Consider the following 12,811-nt stretch of genomic DNA (forward strand, 5'->3'; position numbering starts at 1 on the left):
GCTTCTGTACCAGCGTTTGGTAGTGTCACAGGCTTCAACTCTCCTACATGCTGCAATCATACATGTACTATATATTCCATAGACAACTTGCCAAGCATCCGCTTTCTAAAACAGATGGAACAGTGCATAGGATTTACTTAACTCCACACCCTCACAAGTCTCACAGCCGAGGAACAGTGGGACGGAGGGAATCAATGCATGAGCTCCACACCAGAAAGTAAGGGCACAGTGGGGCCCACAACAGAACTTACATCTGATCATGTGCAATTGAGAAAGGTCTCATCCAGGATGTATCATCTGAACTGAGGATGTTAAAAATAGCAGCAGTTTGCCAGGTAAATGAGGAAGTGGGATAGAATGTTAATCCAGGTTCTGACAGCCCAGAGACAAAAGGAATGGGTCTTGGTAATGTCAAGACTTTCAGATGCTTTTGATCAAATCTCACAATAAGAAATATATTTTATAATGTGAGCATATACACCCACAGACAGAAGTTCAACCAGGAAGTAGAAAAATTAACAATACAATAAAACATTTCGCCCTTACAGTTGTTATTTGGCATTACAATATATATTCTTCTCATGTACACCTGAAATATGTTCTAGAAAAGATATAGCCTAGCCACCCTTCCCCAAAAATTTTTAATAAATTTTTTAAAACTCAGGTTTAAATTTGATTCTAAAAATTATGGAATAAAGTTAGAAACATAAAAATAAAATTAGAAAAATCAATAATGGAAAGAAATATAGAAAAATGACAATCAGGTAGAAAGTAAAAAAAAATAATAATGCTCCTAAATAACAAATATATAAAAATAGATCACCAGGGAAATTAAAAAATAATTTGAAATTTGTGAAAATGAAGACACAACACACTAAAACAAATGGGATTTACAGAAACAGGGCTTAGGGGGAGATTTAGAGTTAAAACTGGCTGAATTAAGAAAAAGAAGAAAGAAATAATTTAATTTTCCACTTTAAAATACTGGGAAAATAAGAGTGAATTTAACCTATAGCAAGAAGAAGGAAAGAAATAAACATTAGAGCATAAATTAATGACTAGAGACTATAAAGACAAAAGAAAAATATCAACAAAACTAAAAGTTGATCTTCTGAAAGATGTAAAAAATTGATAAACTTTTCACCAAGACTGGACAAGAAAAATAAATAAAGGCTGACATTTCTGAAATCAGAAATCAAAGAGAAGAAACATTAATACCAAACTTACAGAAATAAAATGGTTTACAGGAGAATATTATGAATATTTTTATGCCTATAAATATGACAAATTAGACAAGAGTGACAGATTTCTAAAACTAACTCGAGAAGAAATAGGTCATCTGAATAGACAAAATAAGTAGAAAGATTAAATCAGGAATCAAAACAAACCAAATAAAACTGAAATAAGTGAAAAACTACCCACAAGGAAAAGCTTGGGCCCCAATACTTTCACTGGTGAACTCTTAACAAACATTTACAGAAATATTAATATCAATACATCACAGATCATTAAAAAATAATATTAAACAAGAAGGGACATCTACCACCTCATTCTATGAAATATTTATTTATGTATTTATTTACTTACTTATATACGTATTTATTTATAGTACTAGAGACTGGACCTAGGGGCATCTTATCTCTGAGCTACATCCCTATCTCTTTTTATTATTTTTATTTTTCCAAACAGAGTCTTGCTAGGTTGTTGAGTATCTTTCTAAGTTGCTGCAGTTGGCCTTAAACTTATCATTCTCCTATTCAGCCTCCCAACTACTGAGATTACAAGTGTGTACCACCATGTCTGGCTTGAAAGCCAATTAACTTAATATACAGTATCAACAATAAAAAGACCATATAAACATCTCTAATAAATGGAGAAAGGTGTTTAACAAAACTCAACATCTGTCCATGATAAAAACACTCAACAAAATAATAATAAAGAAAGCCGGGCATGGCGGTGCACACTTGTAATCACAGCATTTGGGAGGCTGAGACCGGAGGATGGAGGTTCAGGAGCAGCCTCAGCTACTTAGTGAGGCCCTCCACAACTTAGTGAGACCCTGTCTCAAAATAAAGAATAAAAAATAGGGCAGGGGGTGTAGTTCGGAGGTCAAATGCCCCTGGATTCCATCCCCAGACCCACAAAATAATAATAATAATAAAATAATAACAATAACTAATAATAATAATAATAATAATAATAATAATAATAATAATAGGAATGTCTGCAACCTGATAAAGAACATCTATTTAAAACAAAACAAAAAGGACAAATCATACTCAGTGGTGGGAGACTGAATGCTATTTTTGTGTGTGTGTGTGAGTCTGGGGATGGAACCCAGGGGAATTCGACCTCCGAGGTACACCTCCTGCCCTATTTTTTATTCTTTATTTTGAAACAGGGTCTCACTAAGTTGTGGAGGGCCTCACTAAGTGTCCATGAACCATGATCCTCTGGTCTCATCCTCCTGAATGCTGGGATTACAAGTGTGCGCCACCATGCCCAGGAACTGAATGCTTTTCCCCTGAGATAAGAAATAAGACAAAGACATTGTCTTTTATCACATTTATTCAACTTTGTCTTGGAGGCCCTAGGCAAGACAATGATGTAAGAGCTATTCATAAAGGAAAGATGAAGTAACTTATGCTCAGAAAACATCACTGAAAGAATATCTAAGTAAGTGAAAAAATACTGTGTTCATGGATTGAATGCCTTAGTATTACTTAGAGGGCAACACTCTCTCATCTATAGATTCAGCAACTCCCTACTGTCTTTTTAACTAGCTTCTTTGTAGAAATTGACAAGCTTGTCACTAAAATTCACATTAAAACCCAAGAAACAAGAATAACCCAAATGATCTTGAAAATTAGGATCATAGTTGAAGGACTTATACTTTGTCATTTCAAATTTTACTACCAAACAGCAATAATTAAGACTTTGTGATGCTGACATAAAATAGACAAATGGATAAATGAAATAAGATTGAGGGTCCATAAATTAACTCATATTTCTATGATTAATTATTTTGTAACAGGGCTGTTAAAACCATTCAATAAGGGAAAGAAAGTTCTTCAATAAACAGTTCTGGGCAACTGAATATCTACATGCAGAAGTGTGAAGTTAGACCGCTACCTCACATAAAAATTAACTCAAAATAAATCATAAACATAGATATGAGAGCTAAAACTATGAAACTCTACAGGATAACACAGAAGTAATTTTTTGTGACTCTGGGCTAGGGAATATAATTGGCATAACATGTTATGCCAAAAGTCTAAGCAAGTAAGGAAAAAGTAGATGATTAATGCAACCTTGGCTACACTGAAAACTTTTGTTCTTTGAAGGACTCTGTCAAGACCTTTTGTGAAAGAGAAGACCACAGAATAAGATAAAATATTTTCAAATCATACCTGAAAAGGAAATAGTACCTAAAATATATAAAGAACTCTTAGAACTCAATAATAAAAACATAACTCAATTTAAAAATAGGCAAAGAGCCGGGCGTGGTGGCACACGCTTGTAATCCCCGCACTTGGGAGGCTGAGACAGGAATATCGCACGGGTTCAAAGCCAGCCTCAGCTACTTAGTGAGGCTCTCAGCAACCTAGTGAGACCCTGTTTCCAAATAAAATATTAAAATGGTCTGGGAGTATAGCCCGGAGGTAGAAAGCCTCTGGGTTCTACCCCCAGTACCACCAAAAAATAAATAAATAAATAAAAATAAAAATAAATAAAACTAGGCAAAGGATCTTAATTGATATTACTCCTATGAATATGTATGAATAATCCATCACCATTTGAAATGAAGCTAGGAAATAATTCATCATCAGTAAAATGCAATCCAAACTACAATGAGATACCCCTTTGCACATACTAGGAAAAAAAAGGATAACAAAGAACAAGTGTCGGTGGGGTTATGCTGAAATTAAAACTTTCATAAGATTGCTGGTAGGAATGTAAAATGTCTCCACTATTTTAGAAAATGGTCTGGAAATGTTTCAAACAGTAGAACATAGGAATACTCTCTCTCTCTCTCTCTCTCTCTCTCTCTCTCTCTCTCTCTCTCTCTCAAATATATATATGATCAATGTGCTCCATAATCCTTATCATATATGTATATGTATATGTATATGTATATGTATATGTATATGTATATGTATATGTATATGTATATGTATATCAGCAAGAATAATTAAAATAGATGCACACACAATACTTATGTGCTGATATTCATAGCGGCATTATCATAATTAAATGGTGGTAACAACCCAAATGTCCAACAACTGATGAATATATAAACAAAACATCTGCCCCTATAGTGGGGTATAATTTAACCATAAAAAAGAATGAAGTCCTGCCGGGCGTGGTGGTGCACGCGTGTAATCCCCGTACTTGGGAAGTAGAGACAGGAGGATCGCGCAGGTTCAAAGTCAGCTGCGCTGGCTTAAGAGACCCTGTTTCCAAATAAAAAATATTTAAAAAATAGGTGTCTGGAAGTGTAGCCCAGAGGTAGAAGGGTTTCCAGGAACCCCAGTACCACAAAAAAAAAAAAAGAAAGAAAAGGAATGAAGTTCTGATACATGCTACAATGTAGATACGCCTTACAAGCATCATGTTAAAGAAGAAAATAGTCACAAAAGTCACATATTATGTGATTCCATTTATATAAGATATACAAATAAAATAGTAAAATATGTAGAGACAGATAGTAGATTGATGACTCTCTGTTGCTGAGAGCTTAACTTGGGGTGGGGGTGGGGTTAAGAATGAGACAGTGATAGCCAAAAAATATGGAGTTTCCTTTTAGGGTGATGAAACATTCTAAGTTTGCACCAGCAATGATGGCCCAACAGAATATACTAAAAACCATTGCCCCATCCCCAGTACTGCAAAAAAAAAAAAAAAAAAAAGAATTACATGCATTAAATGGGTGAATTATATAGTATGTGAATTACCTCCATAAAGCTCTTAAAATCACTGGTCATGACCAATTAATGGGCTGTGACTTGGTACCTTAAAAAACACCATGTTAAGGATTAAAAGAATTCTAATTTGCCAGGGAACAGAGAGTCAGAGGACACTGATAAAAGGTGAGGTTCAGCAATTTTTCCAAGCCAGCAACTAGGGAAAGTGAGTTTGGAAATTAGATTGATCTGCTTCTTGGGCGTGTGTGTTTAAGCACTATATTGGCTTACCTTAGTCTGAAAATAAAACCTCATGTGACCTCCACTTGCCAGGAATGTGAATCTCACGAAAATGCCTTAGATTATTTCTTGGAAAATGAGGATTATGGAGTACACTGAGCTCTGTAGAAACAGCCAGAGCAACTGAGAGCCAGACGGGCACTGGGCGATGCTGCCTCGTGGAGGAAAAACAACTAAATATGGGAAAGAAGATCCTAAGAATTGCCGAGAGGCAATATGTCATCCTATGCATTCTTTGTGCAGACTTGCCGGGAGGAGCACAGGAAGAAGCACTCTGATGCTTCAGTCAACTTCTCAGAGTTTTCTAAGAAGTTCTCTGAGAGGTGGAAGACCATGTCTGCTAAAAAGAAAGGAAAATTTGACGACATGGCAAAGGCAGACAAGGCCTGTTATGAAAGAGAAATGAAAACCTATATCCTTCCTAAAGGGGAAAACAAAAAGAAGTTCAAGGACCCCAATGGACCGAAGAGGCCTCCATCGGCCTTCTTCTTGTTCTGTTCTGGGTATCTCCCCCAAATTACAGGAGAACATCCTGGCCTGTCCATTGGTGATGTTGCAAAGAAACTGGGAGAGATGTGGATAATACCGATGCAGATGACAGGTAGCCCTATGAGAAGAGAGCTACCAAGCTGAAGGAAAAATATGAAAAGATTATTGCTGCCTACCGAGCTAATGTAAAACCTGAGACAGCAAAAATGGGAGTTGCTAAGGCTGAGAAGAGGAAGAAAAAAAAGGAAAAGGAAGATGAGGAGGATGAAGCAGATAAAGAGGGAGAAGAATATAAAGAAGTCAAAGATAATGATGAATAATTTGGTTCTAGCGCAGTTTTTTTGTTGTTGTTGTTGTTGTTTATAAAGCATTTAACCTCCCTGTTCACAACTTTTTTCTTCTAAAGAAAACATTTGAAATGTAAGGCTGTGTAAGATTTGTTTTTAAACTGCATGGTGCCTTTTTCTTGTTTTTTTTTTTTTTTATATAGTTAACACACTACCTAATGTGAATTTAGATAGCCCTGTTCTGGTGGTATTTTAAATAGCCTCTAACCTTGCCTGATACAGTGTGGGGGTTCTAAATTAGCATGGAAATTTAAAATGGTTCTTGTTGGTGCAGAGCACAAATTATATACGGGACGGTAGTTTTTTTTTATCTTCACTTGTCTCTGAATAATTATATGAAATAATTGTTCTGGTAACCGAATACCACTTTGTAATGCAACAAAAAAGTTTCAGCTGTTTTTGTTGACATTCTGAATGCTTCTAAGTAAATACAATTTTTTATTAAAAAATAAAATAAGGATTATGGTATTCGTTTCCTGCGCTCTTTGTATGTGATACATGATGATGTATACAATAATAATAGAGCAGGCAAATAAAGAGGCATCAGTATAGTTGCTATGAAAATCTGGTTGGTCATTATGTACCAGGTGGCATTTTCTTCTTCAAAAGATCAATTAGGATGTTGACAGGCTTATGTGACTGTGTTGGATAAAGGTAGTCAAGGCAGAGGATAATGATCAGCTAAGAAATGTAAGGCATCTTCAGTAAATATCATGTGTATTTTAGCTTATCCTACTGTGATTCAAGAGCAACACAGGGTTAGAGCCATGGATAAAAAGGTGACAGGTTGGTTTAGTGACTTGGGTCAGGGGAGCCACTGAAGCTTTCAGACTAGAATAAAATATTCAGATTTGTGCTATGCAAACATTTATTCATCAGTATCTGGTACAGAATAGATACTCAACAAAATGTTCATTAGATAAAAAGCAGCAAAGCGAAATATTTTGAAAAAATAGAAGTATTAAGTAGAGAATCCAATTAGAAGGCTGCAATGCAATGCTGGTTTTATACCCAGACCCGGTATCCTTACCTCATTCCTCCCAAAGACCCCAGTTTCAATCTGGCTTTCTCATGCCCCCATGTTGACATGTATTAAAGGTTGACCCTGGCCCCAGGAACTGGGCTCTACTCTTCCAAAAATATTCTAGAAATTGGTTGAAGCATGAACATGTGTAGGAATTTTGGCTTGTGGTCACAGGAATTTGACCAAAGTAAGAGAAAGAAGAGAAGACCAGTCTGTGGGCAAGACTGACCCAGGAGACACACAGGACCAAGCAGATGCAGAAAAGCTAAGCTGTGACCATGCCTGACCCATATCTGCAGCCACCTGAACTCCTCATTGTCATGAAAAAGCATTTTCTTATCATTTAAACCACAAGCATCAAGACTTAGTCTTAATGTTAAAAGCTTGCAGGTGGAGAAAGAGTTTCTAGACAAGGGCAAACATTTAATCAAGAACTTAGGGTAGCTGAGATTGTCTTAGAATAGTAGTTCTCAGCCAGGTATGATTTTGCCTTCCTGTTTGATATTTGGCAAGGTCAGGAGACGTTCTCTGCTGTCACGATGTGAGAGATGGGAACTGCTACTGGATCCTAGTGAGCAGAGGCTGGGACACTGCTGCTCATCTTGCAAGCACAGGTCAGCCCCTCACACAGGCATTGTCCCACCTGACATGCCAGTCCACTGCCGGTGACATCAAGAAACCCTGTTTTGAAGAATGGGGTAAAAAAGGATATTTTTAGGACTTTTCTATGAATATGGTATTAGGCTTTAGTAGTAGAATTTTGCTTTATGTTTAGCAAGTGTTTCATTAGTACCTAATATAGGGCAGGCTGTTTTCCAGGAACATGAAGAGGAGTAAGATATAGTATGAGTTTTCTAGAAGCTAGGACTCTAGGGAGAAATGGATACACTAAAGTCTCTGGTTAAAAGCTTGTAATAAGCCCGAGGAAAAAACATCATCTCATTTGAATTTGAGAAATTGTGCAGTATGATTGCTGCATCCAAAGAGCATGGGGCCCAGAGCATTATTTTGGACAATAAAGACAGGGGGGTCTAGACTAGGGGACAGGCAGATGTCACTTACCCCAGCAGAACATCATGCAGAAATAAGGAAGGACCACAAGGAGATACTCCAAATTCAGTGAGGAAAGTACTGTGGACTCTGTTTTATGGAGACCTAAGATACTTCTAGATGCCCTTATATGCCAACTTGCTTTTTCCACAGAAAAATGGCACATTGCCTCACTAAGTTGCTGCAGGTCTTTGCTGGCCTCAATCATTCTGTCTCAGCCTCCCAAGCACTAGGATGACAGGCAAGTTACACCACGCTGAGAGGTGGGAGTGGTGGCGCACACTTGTAACCCCAGCATTTGGAAGGCTGAGACAGGAGGATCACGGTTCATGGCTGGCCTAAGCTACTTAGTAAGACTCTATGCAACTCAGTGAGATCCTGTTTCAAAATAAAGGATAAAAAATGGGACTGGGGGTGTAACTCAGAGGTAGAATCCCCCAAGGTCCTATCCCCAGGATCACAAAAACAAAGCAAAACAAAACAAAGAAACAAGAAAGAAAGCAGGGCATGGTGAAGATCACCGCAGGCATTTTCCAGGTGAGAACACGGAGGCTCAGAGACATTATGTAGGGGATGAAGTATCTCATTTTGGCACCAAGCACTGTCCTTTTCCAAAGTGTCTCCCTTTTCTTTATGCCATGTTTATGCCACTCTTTGTTTTGTTCTTCTCTTTAGTTGAGTCAGGGCTTCAAATTTTAAAGATAACTGTTGAAGCAGAGAGAATTAAAATTGTGCAGTGATATTCCCAGACAATGAAATGTCATACACAACTACAAAAAAATGAAAGGCTTAGAGTGTAGCTCAGTGGTGAGTACTTGCCTAGCATGCATGAGCCCCAGGTTCCATCTTCAACAATGAAAGTAAATTTAAAAAAGAGTAAGCTATTAAGTCATGATAAGATGGAAGAAACGTGAATGGATATAATGAAGTAAAAGAAGTCAACCTGAAAATCGTGATACTCTATGATTCCAACTCTATGAAGTTCTAAGAAAAGGCAAAACTATAAAGATGGTAAAAATACCAGTGGTTGCCCAGGAGTGGGGAGGAGGTGATGAATGAAGGGGCACAGAGAATATTTGGTAGGAGTAGGTACCGGGATTGAACCGAGAGACGTTCTGTCTCCACGCTATCTCCCAGTCCTTTTTACGTTTTTTATTGTGAAACAGGGTCTCACCACGTTGCTGAGATTCTACCCATGTTTCTGATGTTCTTAAAACCTGAAATTCTCCTATCTCATCCTTTCAAGTATTGAGATTACAGGCACCACTGTATTTTGGATAGCACAGAAGATTTTTAAGGCAGTGAAATTGTTCTGTATGATTCTACAATGATAGATACATGTCATTATACACTTTCCCAAACCCATAGACTTGAACAATAGCAGGACTGAACCCTCTGGGGCTCTGGGAGATACTGCATCTCAATGCAGCTTCATCTTTAGTAACGAGTGTTGTTTAAACATGATGGAGCTATTCTGTGGGTGTGTTTAGCAGGAGCTGTGGATCCTCTGCACTGGTCTGCTTTTGCCAGAGAAGCCTCCATTCTCCTTGGTTCTGCAGGAAAGTTTTCTCTTGAGATCCCTATCCATGCTTGCTCTTTGGACAGAACACCAAGGGAGCCAGTACTCTGGAGCACAGGTAAGCTGTGGACCTGAACATCTGCTGGGTCGGTTAGTCTGATGGCTGTTGGAAAGTACTTTCATGCACTAAGCTTCAGATTCCCCACCTTTCATATGGAGTCAAGAGTGATCATTGTATTTAATTATTCATTTGATGTCTGATCCTTTTACCAAAAAGCAAGGTCCACAAGGTTCACGGGTCTCTTTTACTCAGCATTGACTGCTTCTGCAGACCTGGCACTTAGTCGGTAGTAAATAATGATGTATTAGATGAATTGTGGATGGATGCATAAAGAAATGAGACTGCCTGCCAGGCAGGGTGGTTGTGAAGCCTGAGGGAGCCGGTGCAGGAGAGGCATCTGGTACACACATGCCAGGTGTCCCCTTTCTGGACCCTGTGAACTTGTCCTTTCACCTGGAGCGATGCTCAGCTGTCATCAGGAGAACCATTCCTAGCAATTAAGAACAACAATAGACATCCCAACAAAGAGAGATTTCAGGAATATACTGACCCAGAGAAATGAGAGAAAAGAGACACCTGCTCCATTTTCCCTGTACAGCATTTACAAAAGTAGGTCTTTGTCTTCCCTAATTGCACGTTGGGGAAAAGCAGTAGCAATTTAAATGCAACACAGTTCAATCCAGGGACAGGCTATTTCTATCTCAGGGCTAACATCCTGATTCCTACAAAGCCCCAAATCTACAGATTCATTTATTCGAGGGTATTTTTTGAAGTTGAGATAGGCTTTATTTTAGATCCTATTATCATTTTCCTGGATGCTAAGGAAGACAGGAGTCACAGAATAAGCAGTCTGTGGCCTGAGGAAAGGAGTACTGTGTCTGGTTCTGCCTCTGTCTACAGCAAGCTCTGTGACCTTGGGCAGGTCAGCTCTTCTCTTTAGACCTCCATCCACAGTTTTATGAAGTCTGGAAATTAGCTAGATCAATGATTCTCTGCAGCATGTATCCCGAGAAAATATTGAATTAGTATTTAGACTCAATTTTATACTAAAAAATAAAATTAACCATCATTTGGAAATCACAAAGTATATATTAATTTGTGAAGGCACATGGGAAGCAGAGCATATTCTCAGCTTCCCAACTGCAAGAAAAATATATGATAATTTTGAGAGTTACATATGTGTGTGTTATGCACAAGCACATGTGAGTTAGTGATTTTTAATACAGAATAGATATATTGTTGAAGAAACAGTGATTACATGGTTCCTTAATCATTTTCCAATTTCAGTTTAAAGGATTCTATTAGAAATGAGAAAGATGATGATTAACTCAAATACTGAGAGTTCTTTGGTATGTTCATGTGTAAAATATTTTATTTAGAGTTTTGTGCTTATTCTTAATGACCACTAAATAAATTGATGGAGAATGTTTCAATAATATTCTGAAACATTTCTCTCCTGGGATTTTCAGGGCAATGAATATTATTATATATTGTTTTTCGGCAGAAAACAATTGTTTTTCGGCAGAAAGGTCCAAATTAATGGACCAATAAACGGGATGACTTCAATATAAGGCTATCATCAGGGAAATGGAATATTATAACTCAATGTTGCCTGTATCTACTGCCTCATATGTAGAAGAAAAATGGTATTTACTGACTTCCTATAATGTGCCATTTTCTTCTGATTTAGTATTTTAAATAATGCATATTATTGGCACATAGTAGGTGCTCGGCAGATACTGAATTAATACAAGAATGAGTCAATTTTTTGACACACTTTTACAAATGAGGAAATTGTGACTTGAACATAAAGTAGATGTTCCGAGGTAAAAGAGGCTGTTTCTGGTGGCGCTAGGATTCAGGTGTGTTTAATGGCAAGTCAGTTCTTTTCTTATCCTTTCTAACTCTTGGTTTCTGGAATCTATGCCTTCTCAACAGCATGGTCTATAAGACATGGTTTTTATGTATCTCAATATTATTATTTTTTAGATAAAATCACCTTCAAAATCCGAGGTGGCTATAAATTCAAACCATGCTACACTCTGCATTCAGACTTGGAGGGATAATAGGATAGAGAAATAAATAAGATAAAAGAGAAATAAAAAGCAGATTACTATCAAATACTTTACTTAGAGCCTTGCAAAAATCTTACTCCCTCTCATTTCTCCACCCACTCTTGTTTTTCAAATCACAGTGAGAGTCTTCACTAAAATTGCAGACAGTATGCAACTGCAAATATTGATGATGGTGTTGGTCAGAAAGCAATAATAACAAAGCAAAATCTGTTGAATGCCAGGAAAAAGAGGCTGAATTAATGAAATAATGTGATACCTTTAAGAATATGCCCACATGTAACTATAGATCTGACAGCAATTTTCTTCTAAGATCTTATGAGAAGCAATTATCATCCGTTTCTGAATGTAGAACATTTGAAAGGTCTTAATTATTTAAAAGTCAACAATAAAAGCATATTTCTAGACTTGAAAAATAAAAGTGGAAGCACAGGACATGGTCCAGTTAGTTAGGAGATAGAGATAATTTTCACCCGCTCTCACTTCTCAGCATTTATCAATTTATCTCTTTTTCAGAAAAGATGTATAGAATAAATCACAGAACTGCTTTTTCCCACAATTTTTTCTTTTTCTTTTTATTGATGCATCTCAGTTATACAGAATCGTGGATTTCCTGTGTCATAGTCTCACATACATAAAAACACAATTTGATCAATTTCATTCTCTAGTATATCCCGTCTCCCCTCCTCCCTCCTCCACCCCCTTCTCCTACCTTATTGACTTCCCCAGAGGGAGCACATATAAGGCATTTGCTTATAGGGAGACCATGAGGGTTGTGCTCTTCATCACAATGGACCCTTATTCCTGTTGGGTGTGTCAGAAACAGAGGAGCCATTCTTTGGGGTCCCTGTTCTAAGCTCACCCCAACAGAACTACTATTAGCTGTTTATTATGGAATTTATTTTCTGATAATGAATTTAATTTAGAATTAAGTAGCATATAGAAGATACATAAACTTATAAATCAATGGAATTGGACTATAATAAACTGATAATCACTGTTTATGTTCAATTGAAATCTGTTAATGAATATGACTATACATTTT

The 12,811-nt window shown here is 37.2% G+C and overlaps 1 protein-coding gene across 1 annotated transcript; it reads left to right on the top strand.

The window, feature by feature from the left end:
• Positions 1–5,391: 5,391 nt before the first annotated feature.
• Positions 5,392–6,324, top strand: LOC308262075 (high mobility group protein B1-like). The gene is given in 3 exon segments (XM_080694435.1): positions 5,392–5,781; positions 5,784–5,806; positions 5,810–6,324. Coding segments are annotated over 3 exon segments (588 nt in total). The 5' UTR covers positions 5,392–5,420; the 3' UTR covers positions 6,014–6,324.
• The last annotated feature ends 6,487 nt before the right edge of the window (positions 6,325–12,811 follow it).

The sequence above is a fragment of the Muscardinus avellanarius genome (genome assembly GCF_963383645.1).
Source record: "Muscardinus avellanarius genome assembly, chromosome: 4".
In the NCBI taxonomy this organism is placed as follows: Eukaryota; Metazoa; Chordata; class Mammalia; order Rodentia; family Gliridae; genus Muscardinus; species Muscardinus avellanarius.